General features: G+C 36.3%; 1 protein-coding gene across 1 annotated transcript in view; it reads right to left on the bottom strand.

Annotated features, from left to right (window-relative positions):
• Positions 1 to 21,411, bottom strand: part of DCDC1 (doublecortin domain containing 1) — a 398,871-nt gene that overhangs the window by 226,159 nt on the left and 151,301 nt on the right. Inside the window, exon 8 of the mRNA XM_057748255.1 lies at positions 3,906 to 3,998. Coding sequence (XP_057604238.1) covers positions 3,906 to 3,998 — 93 coding nt within the window. The remainder of the gene's footprint in view (positions 1 to 3,905; positions 3,999 to 21,411) is intronic.

The raw sequence follows: 21,411 nt of genomic DNA, 5'->3' as shown, positions 1-21,411 counted from the left end.
CACAAAGGGCGGCAGCCTCCATGCTAGAACATCATCTTGGCATACAACATATGGGATAGTCTCAAAGCCAGGTCAGGGCTTAAACTTAAGACCAAGACACTTTCTAATTTACAGTATGTTAAGAATCAGAAAGGGGACAGGGAGATAAAAATGGGTATTTTAAACTCCCTAAAATCTCTTATTTGTTTCAGGCCCAAGGATACAGTGTTTTTTAGTGAAGTGAACATAACCAGACTTGACGAATGAAGACTAGAAAAGACACAGGGATCTGTGAGCAAAATTGAGTATCTCTTAATCTTAAAATTAAGGATGAGATACAGTGTAACTACCAGGAAAACTGAAGTATGTACCATCTATTATTCTAATCACTTCCACTACTCCCAACTTTTTAATAGTTTCCTAGATGCCTTCTGAGGTAGAAATTATTTTGGAAGGAGGTTTATACTGTTTCTAGGCAGAGGTCACTTATGTGCTGCCTTTAGGCCTAGTTAAGAGTCCAACATCCCCATCAACTCATGGGGGAAGTGGTGATTGAAAATAGAGACATTTAAAAATACCTTTGTATCTCATCTGGCAAGAGGGCTGTGATGCTGGCAATAAGGATGATGTCAACTATATCTTCTGAGGAAGCAATAAGAACGTGCTTCACAGATCTCTAACTATAGGAGCATAATTGACCAAGGGTCCAAGCTATTATGGTCTTATATCCATCACCAGGTTGGCACTAATGGCCAAGGATACCAGAGCAGGTCCAACCCAGGGAGTCACAGGACTCCTCTGATGGACAGCCTTGATTTAAGGATACATCACTAGCTTTGCCAAACCCTCCTTAGACCACACAACAGTTTAGGATACTTCCACCCAGTCTTCCTTCCCTCTCTCCTTCATTCATGTTCAAGCCTGCATTTCAGTCTGACAGGTCTTCCAGCTTTACCTAGAGTTTGCCCCATTTTCTCTCACAGGCATTTCTTCTATTAAAATCCATACACATTTTTTGAATGGATACAGAAGATGTGGCATATATACACAATGGAATATTACTCAGCTATAAAAAGGGATGAGATGGAGCTATATGTAATGAGGTGGATAGAACTACAATCTGTCATACACAGTGAAGTAAGTCAGAAAGAGAAGGACAAATATTGTATGCTAACTCACATATACGGAATCTAAAAATGGTACTGATGAACTCAGTGACAAGAACAAGGAAGCAGATACAGAGAATGGACTGGAGAACTCGAGGTATGGGAGGGGGCGGGGGGTGAAGGGGAAACTGAGATGAAGCGAGAGAGTAGCACAGACATATATACACTACCAACTGTAAAAGAGTCAGTGGGAAGTTGTTGTATAACAAAGGGAGTCCAACTCGAGGATGGAAGATGCCTTAGAGGACTGGGGCAGGGAGGGTGGGGGGGACTCGAGGGGGGGGCGTCAAGGAAGGGAGGGAATACGGGGATATGTGTATAAAAACAGTTGATTGAACCTGGTGTACCCCCCAAAAAATAAAAAATAAAAAATAAAATTAAAAAAAAAAAAAATCCATACACATTTTTAAAAATTCCATCCTGGTGTCAACTTTTCAGGAATCTGGGATAACGCACTTTTTTTTTCTTTTGTGGAATAATGCACTTTTAAACTGACAATAAAAAATTACATGCAGATTTCCAGTACACCATTTCTAAAAGGCTTGATAAAGTTCAACATATACCATGAGCTCAAAGTAGGTGATAAATACATTACTATTATCCCCAGTTTTCATGTGGAAAAAGTACATGAAATAAAATAAGCTTTTAAGATAAAAATACAGATAGCAGAAATCTAAATCTAAATCTCAGATTTTATGATGTTTACTTCAGGTTTTGAAATACGTCTAGAATTACAGTATTTTTGTAAAAAAAAACAAAACAAAAAAGCTGTGGACAAAAATGTTGGAGTTATACCCCCACCCCCTACATTTTCCATTTCTCTCTACCATCGTGATTTCACATCTCTGTATATGAATTAGGGACAAACTTGATGCCACTGACTTACACATCAAAATTAATATAATCACTTTCAAACTAATGACATAAAAATTATTCTCATAGTGTATGGAATATATTCAGAGGTGACTACACACACACTCACACCCACACCCACAAATAAAATTCCCTTCATTGTGCATTTGATTTTTGAAGCAAACAAAAGGTATTTGGAGCCGTAGCAGATCAAGCAAATATGTGACCAAATAAGGCCCTTTTGCAGGAGGAATGCAAACACGCATAGGTACTAAATAAGCATTTAGATGATAACAATGAAGAAGTACCAAATAAGCATTCAGACTGTTGGATTTTCCAGAAAGAATAAGTTTCATTTCCAGCTTTGCTAACAAGTTGGCATTAAAAATTATATTTTTAGCATCCTGATGATTTTCCTGGGCCACTTCAGGTTTTCAGTTCCATTGAAATTGTAGTTTTGCATAAAATATAAAAGAGCCAAATCATTACAATATTTAAATTGCAGAAAATAGTTAACCTGTTCATTATTTTAGATTATTTTCTATTTATTCTGTAATGATAATTTGTTATTGTAGATATAATTTTAATTATACTAATTCAACTAGAGATTTTTATTTGCATTTTGTAAAGTTGACCATATCAAGATATATGATAGATTCATTTTAAACTTACTGTAAAATTAATAATAAAACTCTTTAACTGTGATAAACAACATTTTTCAAATGGACAGAGGACAACAGTTTTTTAATTTATAACTAGCAATCTAGTCTTTTAACTTGTTAACATTAAGTGGAATGAGTCAAAACTATAACTTAAATGTATACAATTGTTATTTGTCACATCTCAGAAAAATATTTTTCTTATAAAATATTTTCTGTTTTATAGAAAATTGGTAATCTATTGAGAAAATCTATTGAGTTTACCAATCAATGTTTACAATAGAATCTTTAATACTGCACACATGTAAGTCCCAAATACTAATGTAGTCTCTAACTTACAGAATTGAATTCACTCAGGAAAATCTGATGCATTATACTTGTTCAGCTATTGTAAAATACATAGCGGAAGAGAAGCAATTATGATGATAAGAAAATATTAAAACCCTAAAGCTTGGATAGATTTCTTTGCCAAATGTCAAAAGAGAATTACGTGAAACTTTAATTTTTAAATACTCATGCTATCTTATTCTTAAAGTCGCTTATAGATTTTATTTACTGACAGTAGTACACGGAAATTAGCAAATTCATGATCTTTCCTTAAAAAGATTAAATGCCTTTGCATTCCAGGAAACCATAGGAAAATCATTTTCCCCTTTTGTCTAACACCAGTTTTGTATTATTATTTCATTTATGGAATATGCTGTCAACTTCACAGCATGAGCTTTGGAGAGAAGAAGCCTTGCTTTAATAGTTCTTCATTACAATATCGCCTCCAGAATCTTATGATTAGCTCACTTAGCTTGACATTTATAAACTACAGTTTTTCCTTGATAAGAGGTAACATAATTAGCATTTTTAAAATTCAGAAAGATAATTCTATTCCTAGAAAGCCAGAAAATAAAAAATAGATTTTATTATTTATTCAAATTTCAATAAAATTTTAATGTTTTCCCTATGTTAGCACATTCCATAATTTCTAGATTCTAGTTGTATGTAATAATTTCCTAATTTAGGAAATTTATGTGAAAGTACTCATAAGTAGTTTTCAGAAAATTATAATATGATTTATTCTTTCAAGCATATCATTATTTTTCAAGCTGCCTATATCAATACAATAATTTCCAGTTTTGCATTATGTTGTTATCAGATAACTATAGTAGGTTCACTAACAAATCAAAGTAAAATCTGCCTTAATTTTAAAATTAGCATTTATTGCAGTTTTACAATAGTTTAAAAAGTAGTTCCTTACTTCTTCTTGTGCTTGATGGTGTTCCTTCACTGTCATTGAAAGAATGACTTTTTCAGTAATTTCCCCTTTCTGTTCATCCACAGCCAGGTTCAACTAGAAAAAGCATAAATAAGTAAATGATGTGAAAATAGGCACCTATTGACACCTAATAGCAACATTTATTCAAACAACTAATTTAGCATAATCATGAAAGGTGATTTCAAATTAATTCGGCCCATACATATGTGAAAAGGAATTCCACTTAGATTAAATAAGTCAAAATGTTTTTATATTTAAAACATTTAACACTGAATTTTTCGCTTCCACTTTTATTGTTTTTAAGCTTACTAAAATATGATTTGGGAGGGGGTCCTTAACTGCAGACATATGACACTGATGAGTACTTTCTTAAAGCATTTTGTCAAAATTAACATAGTAACATTTTTTAAAATAGGCTATTTCCCATTAAAACCTTTCACTGCCAGTAGGGAATAAATTGGCTGCTGTTATGTCAGGATAAGAATTCAAGGAAATAAACCAAAAGCAAATGTCAATTCATCCCTGAATGGTTCAAAATGATTTACAATATTTTACGAGAAAGAGTAAGCTGTATCTTAAATACCTGGACAGTTACTTCCAACCTGCTCCATGAACAGAGCCAGATAGAGGTCTTCTACTGCTGCTGTAAACCCATGTTATAAAGAGGTGAATGTGGGTCATTCTATATTTCTTTATAAACAACCCCTATCAAAAAAAAAATGCTATTTTCAAAAAAAAAGGGAAAAGCTAAACTCACACGATAACATTAGCTCAAAGACTGGTATTAACAGGAAGAAAGAAAATAATAGCCTGATACAGAACCTTCTGAACTGGAATATTTAACAATTCTTAAGCAATGGATGTGCCATGTAGTATCTCCTTATTGAAGATTCAGTTTTTTATTTTGTTTTGTTTGTTTTGTTAATGCTGTTGTTTTAAATAGGCTTTCTCAATTGTATGTCTGGTAAATCATGTTTCAGTTAACATGAAGCTCTAATCTGTACCGTGCCTGAAGAGCCACTCCTGTACTTAGAATAAAATGGGGGTGGGGGTCAACAATGTAACCTCCTCAGTCTACCTGCTCTGATATGCGATAAGAATGGTATCAAACCTGCGAAGTCTTCATCTGTCAACATGAGACATAGCTCAGTTTATCAGAGATTCTGCTTTGGTAGAAGGGAAGAGCCTAAGGAATCCCTTAGGGGATCCTGATGATCACCCTAGACAAGGAGCTGACAAACATTCCTATAAGAACCAGAGAGTAAATATTTAGGCTTGGAGGAAAAGAGGACAGGCAAGTCTCTCTTGCAATGACTCAACTCTGCCCTCTTAGCATGAAATAGACAATACATAAATGAATGAGGGTGGCTATGTCACCCTCATTCATGAACCTTGAGGGCATTATCCTAAGTGAAGTAAGTCAGATGGAGAAAGATAAATAGCATACGATCTTATTTACATATGGAAACTTAAAAAAAAAAAAAAAGCTCATAGATACAGAGAACATTGGTGGTTGCCAGAGGTGGAATGGGGCCAAAATGGATGAGGGAAGTCAAAAGGTAAAAACGTTCAGTTATAAAATAAGTCATAGGGATATACTGTACAGCATAGTGACTATAGTTAATAACAGTGTATTGCATATATGAAAGTTACTAAGAGAGTAGATCTTAAAAGTCCTCATCACAAGGAAAAAAATCTGTAAGTGTAGAAAAAAATCTGTAGAGCAAGGAATGTTAACTAGACATTGTGGTGATCATTTCTCAATATACCTCAATTTAAAAAAAATAGAAAGATGGCTAAAATTTGTATATAACTATGAAAAGCCAAATCTCTACCAAACAGGGGAGCAGAAAATCAAGTTACTTTTTTCTCACTACGTCATTCCCTTTTTTAATGTGAGAAAACACCCCCTAAAAATTTGTTGTACATATAAAAATTTCACAAGCTAAATAGGAAGGTTTAATTCACCATTTTCGTCAGACCTTGCTGCTAAGATTTAAAAAATATGTAAGTAACAAACGTTGGCTACCCAAAATTAGGTTAAAGTTGGCTCATTCAATGGTAACCAGAAAAGAACAGACAAGAGACTAGTCACAGACAGTGGCAGATATGGAAGAAACAAGGAACATAATAGCTCTGTCAGAGAGAAGTGAACGAAATGATTCAAGACAATGGTCTGGTTAGAGGAACAAGATTTAAAAGGGGTAAATTCACCTCAAACAATTTGTTTAGGAATTAAGAAAATCCACAAAAGTATATTCGAAACAACAGCTCCCAATGAAATGATTCCTAGCGGTTGTTACCTTTTATACTGTATTTTACATAAAACTATTAATGCTAAGATAGCAGTTATTATACTTTCTCTAAAGCCCTAAAGGGTCATAGGTTAGTAATATATAGTTTTATATAAAACATATGGCCCATAGTGACTACAGTAGAAAGTACTCTTAATTTTGAGGAATTCTTCAAACATTTTCTGGCTCAGGGAAGCTCTACTATGGACATCCTAGAGAGGAAAACAGGCTCAAAACCTCCTGCTGGAGAAATGAAGACAGAACAGCAGTAATGCCATTTTATGTGTATCATTAACATTATATGGCTTTTCTTTTCTGTATTTTTTAACCCCCCCCCCGCCCCAAAATATTTTAAGGCATATTTATGAAAATCATAAAGACTAACTGTGTAAAAATTTTAACATGATAGTAAGATAAAATAAAATCTATTTTACAGGAGAAAATAACTCTAAACTCTATAGAGTCCAATTATTAACATCTTTAGAAATGGTACAGTAATCAAACAAGCTGGTAAGTTCTAATCCATATTGACATTTCAGATAGGTAGTAGCCAATAGGTAACAGGAAGAGCCTATTAGTCTAACCAAACTATCAATCCTCTGAATTGTAGTTCTGCATACAGTTTTCTCTGTATTCTTCAGAAGAACAGCTGATTTAAATGTGAAGCATATGATACGTATTGCATATAATGTTCTTATAAAGCAATATAATCCAAGAATAAAAGCAAATCTATCTTTCTATCAAAAATCTATTTTTGACCAGTAGATATTGATCTATTAATAAATGATCTGATCCATATTTTACATGCAGATCAATACAGGCAATACACTTTAGCATAAACAACAGGACAATCAGCCTTCATATATATTGACAAGTTTCCCAATGGTCTGTTAATATACAAAAGACTGGGACAAATTACTTATTTATATATACAAAACATGGTTATAAAGACCAGCTGCAGGTATTTTTTTGGAAAGTGCATTTTAATAAGGTCCTATTCAGTTAGGGAACAAATGGGGAAGAAGTAGTTTGCACTACAGAGTTTAGCTCGAGAGCTTTCTCTTTTTCTAACCACGAAATCAATCATTTGTCCAGACTGTGGGAGTCAGAGTTAGTTACTGAAAAGAGCTCCGTATATAAACAAGTCAATAACTCATTGTGTGTTATTGTCGAGCTGAAGAAGTTGGCTTTCAAAAAGCTGCCCCTGCTTCTCTCAGAATGAATGTCACTGTATTCAGGGACTGGGAGAGAGTCCTTTGTTTCCAGCCATTGCTGGCTGCCATTTATGTATGGGAACAGGAGGTGGCTGCTAGGAGTGTGGGGGAAGCCTCTATGTGGTATCACGGATGTCCAGGAAAAACTCTGAATTTTGTCAATCTAAATAATTTGTGTCTGGAAATGCATTAATGGAATTGTTAAAGAGTGGCCACACACACAAAAATTGGTAAGGGATTTAAATGATGAGTCTTATCATTTTAAATTGAATCAGGCTGATATTTTTGGTTTCCTACCTATCAACAAAGATGAAACCAAAATATAGGCAATGGTTTGAAAAATTCAAATGTACAAAATCAAATTGGTGAACAGGTCACTATGTCAAATAAATGCTATCTGTTCCTGCCATAAATATTAAAGGCATGGAATTCTCAAATGGGGTTTTCGAAGTGTGTGTGTGTGTGTGTGTGTGTGTGTGTGTGTGTGAATTTCTTTAAGGAATGATTTTATATGCTCAACACTTGTAATGTTAAAGAAATCTGAACTATTTTTGACTTAAAAATTAATTTAAATATCCTTTAGAATTGAACTAAACATAAAATTCATGATATAAATATTACTATACTCATTTATTTCATCTTAATGTTTATTAAAAAGCTACTATTTATTCAAAATCAAGCTAGGGACTGTGAAGAAGCCCCAAACCAGGATTCAAGGTTTATAATTAGGCTTTATAAAGGTTTATAAATGGACCAAATGAAAAATACACCTGGTTTGTTTAATAAATGGTCCTCATGGTGGGATGGGGAGGGATGGTCTCTGAAATCTTTAAACAAAAGCTTAGCTCTTAGTTAAATAAAGTTGGAGTTGTAGACAAGGAGAGAGTTAGAATCTAGAAATGAATCCAGTTGACTCCAAATCACTTCACTAATTTAGAAAAATCACAGCATTCAATAATGTAACATGCTTTCACATGCAACAACTCTACTAGACATTTTTCTAGGTACAAATAAGTTAATAGCAAAGCGCAATATGGTTGAGGAGATGATAAGTAAATTAAAAAAATAGAAAGTGAGAAACAATATATGGCAGCAGGTATATCATAATTAATTGTCAAATGGAGGTATAAACAATACAATCTATAAGTATTATGAACAAAAATATTATTGGAGGATGGAGCGGTTGGAGACAATGTCATAAACGATGGGGCTTCCTAGGTGGCGCAGTGGTTAAGAATCCTCCTGCCAATGCAGGGGACACAGGTTCAATCCCTGCTCCAATAAGATCCCACATGCCACGGAGCAACTAAGCCCGTGCACCACAACTACTGAGCCTGTGCTTTAGAGCCCATGAGCCACAACTATTGAGCCCACGTGCTGCAACTACTGAAGCCCACGCACCTAGAGCCTGTGCTCCACAACATGAGAAGCCACGGCAACGAGGAGCCCGCACACTGCAATGAAGAGTAGCCCCCACTCACTGCAACAAGAGAAAGCCCATATGCAGCAACAAAGACTCAACAAAGCCAATAAATTAATTAATTTAAAAAAAAAACAAAAAAACATGACTGTCCATCCTTTAGTACTCCTCTCATAGAGAAGCGGGGTCTCTGTTTCCTCTCCTTAAATACAAGTAGGCTTGTGGCTGGTTTGACCAATAAAATATGTCAGAGGTAACCCCCCCAAAAAAAAAGAAAGTCATAAACAATGGACAGTATCTAGCTAGGAAAAGAAGTGATAATATAGGGCACTACTATTAATTAATATTAATTAATTACTAATTAGTAATGACATGACAAAATTTGTTCTAAATACAATTAGTGATGGGTTTGATGTGACTTTGGGAGGAGAGAAAGCTGAGCTTTAAACCATAAGCAGAGAGAGAGGGCAGACCTGATCTAAGTGAGTCAGCCCTGGCAACCGTCTGACTTGAAGGAATGACAACAAGGACTAGACGGTTAGTGTAACCCATACTAATCTATTTCTGAATTTAATTATAAGGTAGGTACTAGTCCTATAGTGAGGACATTATTGAGGACTCAGTACTTAGCTTTGCCTTGGCTCAGCTCCATCCTCTCAAGCTGTATATACTTAACTCAATTCCAGTCTTAGACATCCCTTAAGAAAGTACTGACGTAGCCCACACTTCTAACCCAGTTATCTCACTTAAATCCCTTCTATAAAATAATTCAAGAATGCCACTTTTAGACTTGGGGAAGGAGCAGAATCCTTAATTTAAAACTGGCTGTGAATTCTGGCTCTGCCACAAATCAGTTCTGAGACACTGGGCAATAGTGATAGTTCACACAGCCCAGGCCTTCCAAAGTCAGGGATTCCTCTTCCATCCTTGCCAATCCTTTGAAAAAAAAGCTACCTTTTCAGAGCCTGTAGCTTCTTGAGGTCAGCGTGTTTTCAAAGACAATTTATAAAAGAAACCTTCATAATATTTAAAAACCAGCAAACACTTCATAACCATTTTAAAACGGGAATATTTTAAAATATTTATAGTTTGTCTAAAGGTATATAAAATATAGAGAATTTTCCGTAAGAGCTTACCTTCAATTTATTTAGCACTTAAAGAAACAAACTACTTTCAAAATCTCCTTCCTTCCCTGTTGTTTAAAAAAAGTAATCATAAACAAATTTTAGCCCTTGCACATTCTGTGGGGAAAGTGTTGCTGAGTTAATCCTGACTTAGTAGCCAGATTATGAACTTTCTGCCTAGACATTGTCCCAATTAGGAATGCCACATGCCCTAAATTCAACTTGGCTTGCCCTCTCAGACTGACTGTACTCCATTTCTTTCACTATCGTGTGCAGTTTTGGAGGGACTGTGCTTCTCTGGCCAAGGGGTGGACCCCTGACTCCCCCAGACCAATCAGCCTCTCTCTTCAGAGATAGAGAATCATGAGGGGAACCACACAGAGACATAAAAAGTTGGAGAGAATCTGTTCCTTTAATAGCTCCCTGAAGAGACTCTCCCTTAAATCCGGATGTCTGGAATTGTTCCAGTTCTTTCTACAGCCCCTTTCTTTGGTCTTTCCTTGAATTCCATTTGCTACTGCCCGCATTCCATTAAATTCTGTTTTTGCCTAAGTCAGCCTCAGACAGACCTCACTGAGTGCATCCAATAAACTCTAACAGATATGTCATATATGTCCTCACAGTAAATGCCCCATTATTTTAGAAGATCTGAATGAGTCTCTGTTCCAGTGACTAAAGGTATCCCACTCTAATATCTTACTAATGCATCCTTCAGGTATTATAATGGGTAAGTCAACAAGAGTAATGGTTTAAAGATTATGCTTTTCTTTTTGGCCTTTCCAATGTACAAGACTGCCCAAATATTCTAGGCATCCCTAGGATTTGTCACAATGATATTGATTCTGTCATGTATAACAGAGATGTGCAACAAAACAATAACCCTGCTTATAAGACTGTTGCCTTGAGAAAGGATCTGCCTCTCGAGAAAACTCTTTACCAGAGGAGAGGTCGCTCTGTAGTGAGAGCAGCCCCACAAACCACTCAAGCCAGGTCCAGACGGGTGTCTCAATCAGACCTTGGAGGGTTGTCTCTAATACCACAGGAAGTCAAGTTTAGATTGGATCATCCAGGAAGCACCACCAGAGAAAGTGCCTGAGCTAAGAGAATGGGCTGTAAGTGCACACACTGCAGGCCAGAAGAGCATCCAGCAACCAGGTGAACAAGGGACCTCTTTCCCCTGGCAGGCAGCTGCTGGACCAGCACGTAATTCTAACGGACCAGCCTGAGGCCAGGGGCCCCTTACTCCGGTGCCTGAAGGATATGAAAGCCACACCATCTCTTCTTCCACATACTGCCTGACGGAAACCGACAGCATACAGGAGAGTCTATCTGAGAGAAATAATGACCTAGAGTAACTATTTAAATGATCAGATCAGACTAAGCTTTGAACTGAATTGGATATTCAGTTATTTTCCCCCCAGTTCCAGTGGCCAAGAACTCAGGAAGAAAATAATATTTGTGTCAGAAAATAACAAAATTTTATTTTATAGTTTAGACTTAGTTATTTTGCACACAGATTTTGTACACACATGTGAGCGACTCTGTTTATAGAGTGAGCCAAAGAACAAAGGCAGAAACAGGATTTATAAAGCAAAGGAATGAAATAAAATGCAATCAGACTACATTTTGGCAGGGGGAGAATTGCTAAGCTGGCATCTACTAAACTGAGTAAACCAATTACAGGTATCAAGGAAACCATCTTACTGTTTGTGGATTCTAGAAAAACACTTCGGAGTTCAGCAGAGTAGCATGTGTAGCAGGCTGCTTATGTATTATGTCTACTTACCCTAGCATTTTAGTTAGGCCAGTCCTGTGCCATTTCCCGCACTAGAATGTTTCATTATTTTACACAAAGGAATGAACCACATTTTCTCGCACCCACTAAAGTAGCTATCTGAATCAGAGCACTCCTTGAGAACCATAGTTAGGATTCTGGGGCCCCAGACAGCGTAAGCCAAATGGGCCTCTATGCTTATAAAACAGTGTCTGAACATATGTTAGGCTGGGTATGATGTGCCTTACATCTCCAATAAGCCTATTTTCAATCACTATTTCTCACAGTGATGGGGGAAATGTCCCCATCAATCCTTTGTCACCCAGCTTTGGTTCAATCTCATTTGTGAAGCCCACTCTGGCTTTATCCTCTCCTTGTGTACGTGTATGAGCCGAAATATACTGCCATAACCTACAGACAGTGCCCTTCCTCTCTCCCTTCTTTCACGCTTCGATCTAGCATATTTACTGAATGGCAGTGCTGATATAAACAATGCACAGTATGTTTTCAGTGATACAAATGTCAGTTAGGTGCCTCTGTACCTTCAGAGGGCTAACAGTCTGTTGAGAATTGCAGCTCCACAGTCAGCATTTCCCTAACTGTTTTCACTGTGTTTTGTTCCTGAGGTAAGGTACCATGTCTTACAATTCTTTTATATCCCCCAATAAATAAAACCATAACAAGAAGATAACAGACATTCAATAAACACCTGTGATGGATTAGTGATGGATGAAAATCATCAAATTCTAAGTACTTTTATTTTTCATTGGACAACTGTTTCCTAAACTATGTGCTGGGTATTGTGAATACAGGGATTTTGTGGTCAAATGACTTTCTAAAACACTAGGTTAAACCATGATAAATGGGTTTCTTTATAGCATGGCTCCTAGGAGGCTTTAAGATGCCAATAGATATTATTAATAACCATGAGAGCACCTCAGGGTGTCCAGGCAGATATACTTTCAGAAGTTTGTCAAGAGACCAGCAATTCTCAAGTAGATCTTGAAAGTTGAGGATGGACCGCTAAGCATTTATTCAAGAGTGAGTATAGAGACTTCCCTTGTGGCACAGTGGTTAAGAATCCGCCTGCCAATGCAGAGGACATGGGTTTGATCACTGGTCTGGGAAGATCCCACATGCCATGGAGCAACTAAGCCCGTGCACCACAACTACTGAGCCTGTGCTCTAGAGCCCACAAGCCACAACTACTGAGCCTGTGTGCCACAACTACTGAAGCTTGCACACCCTAGAGCACATGTGCCACAACTGCTGAAGCCCCCGTGTCTACAGCCTATGTTCTGCAAGAAGAGAATCCACTGCAATGAGAAGCCCACACACCACAATGAAGAGTAGCCCCTGCTCACCACAAGCAGAGAAAGCTCACACCCAGCAACAAAGAACCAATGTGTCCAAAAAAAAAAAGTGAGTATAAAAGTGACTCCATACCCAGACACAGGGAGCACAACTCTGTCCATCAACATGTCTCAACCCTCTCTGCTGTGCTTCCCTCAAATTAATTGATAGTTCTCCCATGTAATTTGTTTGAGCCTTGAGGAAAACGTTCTCTAATCCATCTAGAAAATATGACCAAGAAATTTTTGGAAAGAAGAAGAAATGGCAAAACTAATATTAAAACATAAATTAAAATAAAAATCACTAAAGCAGCTTATCACACTGTCACATACGACAGATAACAGAACTAAATATCAGACCAAAATAGACACAACTTATATACTTAGGGCTTTATTACATGTTAAATGTGATACAAGTTTAAAATCTCTTAGCCACAACTCCAAAATTCAAAACTTTCTGAAAACTGAATTTTTGTTTTAGAACTTATCAGGCAGCAAAACCTAGCAAGGACTGATTTATAGACTTTACTTATCTCACTTCGTGTGAATGTCTTACTATGAAAATATTAAAGTGCTTTATTACAGGGAACTGTTTTAGACCCCACTTTGGTTGTTATATAATATATGGTCTTGGTACCACATTACTTTTCTAAAATCCAAAATATTATGAATTCCAAAATAAATCTAGCCCCAGAAAGTTCAGATAAGGGGTTGTGGTCCAAATTTCAATTCAACAAGGAAAGGGTGGATTTTTTTTTTTTTGGTACTATTGGAATGAACAACTAACACTTAAGAAAAATATGTTGGATCCATTATTTTTAGTGACTTACAGATTTAAATGTAATTATATGAGTTCTAGAAGATAACAGAGTTGAATTTGTAGAGTCTGAAAAGAAAAGGTGCCTCTAAGTCTAACGTGGATAGATTTAACTAAATGAAAGTCATAAACCTCTGTATCTCAATAAGGGGCTTTAACAAAGTTGAAAAGCAGGGACTTCCCTGGTGGTTCAGTGGTTAAGACTCTGCTCTCCCAATGCAGGGGGCCTGGGTTCAATCCCTGACCAGGGAACTAGATCCTACATGCATGCCGCAACTAAGAGTTTGCATTCCACAACTAAGGAGCCAGCAAGCTGTAACTAAGGAGCCTGCTTGCTACAACTAAGACCTGGTGCAACCAAATAAATAAAGAAATATTTTTTTAAAAATTGAAAAGCAACAATATACTGAGAAAATATTTGCAACATGACAATAGGTTAATATCCTTAATATGTAAAGAACAGTTTTAGATAGATTAAAAGAAAGAAAGAAAAAGATAAACACCAAGGAAAATAGGAGCAAAGGAAATGAACACACAATTCATTTAAAAAATACAAATGGCCAAAGAAATCATACACAAAAAGTTCAATATTAATAATAATAAAATAATTCAAGCTAAAACAATGAGATGATGTGTTTAACTTACTGACTGGTCAAAACAACCTTTCTACTGATAAAAATTAGTGAATTCAAGGAATATTGAATACAGGGAAACTGGTGCTTTCATGTATGGCTAATGAAAGCATAAATGTTACAGCTTATTAGAGGAAAATTTGGCAATGTCTATCAAACCTTTAACATGTGCACAACCTTTGATCTAGACATTCCACTTCTAGTAATTTTTCAATAGGAAATAATTATGGATAGGCACCAGAAAATTGACTAAAACGATGGCAAACATTGTTTGCAACAGTAAAAAACGAACAAACAGAAAACAAAAAAACTGCATATGTAAATGTTCAAAATTAAGAAGATTAGTAAAATAAAGCTTTTGCCTAGACTACCATTATCCATTTAAAATAATGCTATGGAATATTTAATAACGGGAAATGGTAACAATATACTTACTGAAAAAATCAGATTTCAAAAAGTAAATAAGATTTTAAAGATATATCAGTATATGAGAAGGATGTACACAAAAATTTGAGAACAGCTACTCAGAACAGTAAGACTGTGGATGGTGTAGCTCTATATTTACATCAGCTTATCTCTATGAACTTAATTTTCTACATTAATACATATACATGCATGAATCTTGCAATTAAAGAACAGTCTTTTTTTTATTAATTTTATTTATTTATTATTTTTTGGAGGTACACCAAGTTCAATCATCTGTTTTTATACGCATATCCCCATATTCCCTCCCTCCCTTGAAAGAACAGTCTCTTTTTGACCAATTCTTTTTTTTTTTTTTTGGGCGCATGGGCTTAGTTGCTCTGAGGCATGTGGGATCTTCCTGGAGCAGGGATCGAACCCATGTCCCCTGCATTGGCAGGCAGATTCTTAACCACTGCACCACCTAAGAAGCCCCAGTCTCTTTTTAATATTGCTTTTTTTCCTGTTACCCACCAATATATACATGAGTTACTACTCATTTTTTAAAAATCTGTCTTCTGTCCACATTTGTCTCAACATAATCATCTTTTCCCTCATTGTATTTCAATCTTTAAGAGATAAAATATAATTCAGAAGTAAACAAGAAATTTACAAAAAGAGACCAAAAAAAGATAAAATGCTATTAACACCTTTGCTTTCAAATTACCAACAGCCTGCCAAACTTTTTTGAGAGGCTACGTAGTGTAAATTAATGCAGGGCAATGGAAGGTTTATGAATTCTTATTTAATAACTGCATTAAACTATATTTACTGCTTCTTAAAAGTGAACTGTGATGAGAGCAAAGACTGGATAAAGATAAGGGTGGGGCTCCCATTGTCTACTCTGTCACACTGTTCTGGGCATCGGGGATGCACTGTAGCATTTAATCCTCAAAAGAGCTTCAGAAAGTCCTGTAAATGATGCTTAAAGAGGTTAAAGTAACTTGCTTGTGAACACAAAGTAAAGAAAATTAAAGAACTGAGATTCAAATCCAGGCATGCCTGACTCCAGTGCCCATGGTTTTTAAATTATGTCTTGGATACATCAGGAAATATGATTTTTAAATGGAGGAAATAGCTAGATACTAACAGACAAATTGGCAATTTTTCCCTCCATATCAGAGCAGTTGATTATGAAAGCTCAGAGTTAAAAATCAGAATTCTATTTATATGAATTGACATTTGATGACATTAAAAAGAAAATAAATTACATTTGGAGACTTTAGGAGAATTTTTTTTAGCTTTGTACAAAAAAAAAAAAAATAGATTAAGATCCACTGACTTGCAGCAGCTATTATCAAACATATTAAAGTAACTTGTGTATAATTCCTTACCTAACATTCACTTCATCTCTAGGATTATCCAAATTAGCACCCCATGTTATTTTTCCATTCTGAAAATTTCTATAAATGCATTCTAATACAGTTGATTAGTACAATTAATGAGTACTCAGAGGTACTATTAACAGTTTTATATTTAATAGTCTGGACCTCTTCCTATGCACATATATAGAAATGTAAGTACTTGTAAAATATATGGACCTTATATCTACAGAAATGATATCACCACCATATTGTTTGGCAACTTGCTTTTTATTGCATGGCAGTGCCTCAAATGTCCCTAATAAAACATCTTAAGCAGATCTATAACTACCTAGTACTTACAGGCATTAAAATTTCATCCAACCTTGATCAATATGTGAGTGTCATGCCTGATTTCAAGCTCTCATCTAATCACAGTGCAAGCTAGATTTGTGACATGAGCAGTTTCGGTTAGGGAAAGCAGCACACTGACGTTTTATTTTCATACTTCCTCAGCTCTTCTGCTGTTGGGAGCACATCACTTTTGCTCTCATTCCACTGAAGAGAATTTAGTCATAGGGTCACCTCCAACTGCAAGTGAGGCTGGGAGACAGTGTCGCCAAGTTTCCAAACGAGACAATTATTCTGCTGGAAGACCAGACGTCTCCACCACACTGCTGCTCTATATAAGGTGACCGTGTGACCTACTGTCCAACCAGGACATGTCTGAGAGTGAAATAATTAGGCTGAGATAACAAGTGAACTCTAGGACTGTTTGGGGAAAATTCTCTTCTCTGCTCAATGAAGTCTTCTCTAAGCTCTCTTCAGGTTGTCTTTCCTGAGGCAATCTGTCATCCTTTTTGTGCTGCTAGAGCAGTGTATTCATAACTCTAGCACACCAGCTCATACATTTGTGTGATTAGTTATTTACTATCTTTCCACTCTACCAGGATAGGCCTATACTCTCCATTCTGTACCCTTGGCCATCCTTAAGTTTACTGACTCTTTTCCTGTTCCATTTGGTCCTTATTATGAGATAGTGATCATACAAACCCAGCCATGATAGGGCGGGACAGTTGGTTCAGTCCTGAATAATCACAAAGCAGCGTAACTGTGATACCACTGATCTCGTCAGGAGCGACCAAAATTGGTACAGAATCCTTCCACCAGCTTTAATGTGTGGTCCCTGAGAGAAAGACGGTATATGTCTCATCCAATGGGTCAGCTGCTACTGACCTCCAGCATATTGTTGCATACAGGAATACAGTCCTAAAGTTTGGATACGTTCTCAATACTTGATCAAGAACTTTAAAAATCTTGAATAGGTGAAACCACACACATTTGCATTTTTTTTATTTAGCCTGTTTTTAGGCTCTAAGGCAAAAATCTATGTCATCCACTCAAAACTCTTCGGTGACTCCCAACTGCCCACTGGATAAAAACCCATGCTCCTTATCATGGCCCCATTATCTGGCTTCTTCCTCTTCATCTGCCTCATTTCTCATCTCTGTCCACAACTCTGACTTGGCTGTATTCTATGCCACCGAAATTCTCATGTTCTACAACTACTCACCAATGCCCCTATATCCTGATATTGTGAGAGAATCTCAAGATCCACTCTTCACATCTCCTGTCCCATTCTGAGCCTTCTCCACCACCGCTGAGAATTACCACCATAGTCACTGTGCTACAACCTCAAGTTTTATTGTGGGTTAAGAAAGATACAAGGCTAAAAATAGATCGCCATAACCCTAGGATGTACCACCATCACCCCCTTACACACACACACACACACACGAACACACTCACATCCTCTGACTGTGTTCTGGTTTAACACGACCAGGAAGACTGCTCAGTCCTAGGCACGGGAGCCCATCTTTGATGCTTGTACAGTAACTGTGCAGGCTGCTATCACAACACTTATGTAGTGAATTGGTGTCTCTTGCACACTGATCTCTTCCACCAGACTCTGAGCTCCTCTAAAGTAGGTTTTGAACCTATATTCAACTCCGTATTCTTAGGGCCCAGAACATAGTAGATGGCTGATAAATGCTGGTTAAACTGAATAGAACTGAAGACCTGTAAAACTATGGCTGCAATACATAGAATTCTCAAAAGAAATTCCAGAAATCCCTGCAGTTTGGTACAATATATATATATAATTAAGGAGGAGAATGACTCCATCTTCTGGAACCATCTTCATCATCCAAATATGGCCTTTTAAAATTAGGCATTGGGTGACCTCCATTACAAGGTCAGGTAAGGCTGTAAGAGGGAAACCTGAGGCTGCATATTATCTATCAACTCCATCCTCTCTACAGCCTTAGTGTCCACTCTTGTTGGAAAAGCCTAACATGGACCATACTACGTGCTTTTTCTTCCCAGATGTTGAAGCCTTGTGTTCTGAAGGACGGGAGCCACAACTACCAGTTGTCATTCCGACCAGAAACATTTCGGCACATAGATATTTATTGTATAAACATGTAACTAAAATATAAACTCAGGACATTACAAAATTTAGTTTTGGTTTTCAGAACTTGATCTGGACTCTAAGTTTTTACTGTCCTATACTTCAAATCCTGTGGATTAAAAAAATAAGGCTGACTTTTGTTGCCGAGAGTGGTTTGAATTTGGGTGCTGGAATGACTAATTCACTTACTCTAAAGTGGATTCCCTTCTGTTCTCCAAAATTCTTGATCCCTCCATTTTATCTAGTACATAGATGCTTGGCTTATTTTTATGTTCAATATTCTGATTTATCATCATCACCCACCATTAGAGAAGAGAGAATGTGTTGAGGCCTTGCTATGTGCCAGGCACTGTGTTTAGTGTTTCATTTACATTTCTCACTTATCTTGAAGAAAGATGAGTGAGAAAATCCAAGTATTGTCAAAGGGAGGAATAAAGTATGTTTATATGTTCCAAAACGTGGCCGAAATCTCTAGGCACAAACTTTGAGATCTCTGTGGAAAAAGCAGATCTTCTTCCTCTGAATTCTTCTAGATTTTTGTGTCACATGTAGATTTTGCATCAGCACCACTCAAAAAATTTTCTGAATATTTATTATACGTTACTCCTAGAAAACGGTGGTTAACAAGACACTTCCCTCATAGACCCTAAAATCTTAGAAGGTAGACCGATGTGGGACACATGGCAGTAAGTATGATAAGTATAAAAATAAGTGCAGGATTTCCGGGGAGAGCCAACCTAGGCTTGGGGCCAGAGCAAGAAATGCTTCTCTGAGCTAGAAATGTTACTAAGCTAAAGATAGGCAAGAAGTCACCAAGTCAGGTATGACAAGGAATAGCATTCTAGGCAGAGGAAGTGCTGGAGTCACCTATTCCACGAAACACCTTGTACAGTATCTTACTTAATCCTCAAAACAATTCAGAAAGAAATCATTATTGCCATTTTACAGATAAGAAAACGACGACTCAGAGATTTGATCAATTAATAAGATTGGAACCCTTGCCTATCAGAATCCAAAGCATTTCTACTATGCTTAACTTCCTCAGAAAGCTGCCTGTATCAGCTTCCTATTGGACCAGTGGTTAGTAAACTTTTTCTGTAAAAAGACAGATAGTAAACATTTTAGGCTTTGTACACCAAGAAGGAACATCAAGGATAAAATATAGGAACTTAAATAAGAAGAGGAAAAAAAAAACCACACACATTTTCATAAACTTTTGATTAAATTCAAAATGTAATAATAATAATAATTGAGTACAATGTTTTGTACTACGGGTCTACTAATGAGAAAAATGAAATTCTTTTGGGGGGAATAACATTTCACTTAATTGGGATTCAAGGCTAAATGTTCCCTATAATCAAAAAAATTGTAAATATTCACCTGTGAAAATCATTCTTAACTTGTGGATCATATCAAAACAGGTGACCCGTCACATCTGACTCATGGGGCATTGCTTAGCAACACTTGTACTAGGACATGACCATCAAGAGTGGTACCGTTCAACAGAAACCTAACGTGAGGCACATAGGTAACCTAAAATTGTTTAGTAGCCACCTTTTTAAAAAGGTAAAAAGAAACAAGTTACATTTATTTCAGTAATTTATTTAACCAAAATATTAACATTTAAACATATAGTGCAAATCAAAAATTACTAATGAAATATTTTGCCATCTTATTTCACGCCAAGTCTTTGAAATCCAGTGTGAATTTCACACTTATAGCACGTCTCAATTTGGACTAGTCACATGTTAAGTATGACACAGCTCCAGAGAATAGATCTACTGGGGGCTAGGAATGTAAAAAGGAGAAAAGCAGATCATATAGAATCTATGTTCAACTGAAGAGTACTAATTCTGTCTAACAGTGGCAACTGCCACTCAGCCCCACAAAATGTTGTCATGTGGAAAAGTGCCTAGGATATTGCTAGATGTTTCAGATTTTCTGAAAAACCAAAATCTAAAATTTAATGTAAAAATCTCCTGATTTCTAGATATCAGCAACTATTTTTTTTAATTTATACATACTGTGCAGGTCACACAATTCAAATCTACATACAAAATTTGGCCATGACTATCTCCACATTTATGTCCTCTATCCATGTCTGTTTTTTCATTATCTAGGACATTATAAAAATAAGTTTACCTACTGAGATTATTCAACAATGTTTTAAATAATAAAATTCTTCAATTAAAAGTATACATAACCACAACAGCCAAAAGGTAGAAGCGACCCAAATGTCTATCGACAGAAGAATCGATAAATAAAAGATGGTACTACATGCAGTAGAATATTACTCAGCCCTAAAGGAAGGAAATTCTGACATATACTACTATATGGAGGAAACTTGAAAACAGTTTTTGAAGTGAAATAAGCCATGCACGTAAGGACAAATATTGAACAATGTCAATTTGCTTAAACTGTGGTAAAACTCCTTTGGATACATAAAAGAGTTGCTAAGTTTGATTGGTAATGAGCACTCTGTTCATATGCAAATACCTTCCAATGTATCTGAAAATACTTCAAAACTACTGCTTTCCTGAGTATTTTATTTATTCCCTCCTAATATTATTTTCATAATTACTGGGAATTTGTACCAATAACAATAATACTTCCCTACCCTGATGACTA

The sequence above is a fragment of the Hippopotamus amphibius genome, chromosome 9 (assembly GCF_030028045.1).
Source record: "Hippopotamus amphibius kiboko isolate mHipAmp2 chromosome 9, mHipAmp2.hap2, whole genome shotgun sequence".
NCBI lineage: Eukaryota > Metazoa > Chordata > Mammalia > Artiodactyla > Hippopotamidae > Hippopotamus > Hippopotamus amphibius.
This window is presented reverse-complemented; position numbering and strand designations above follow the sequence as displayed.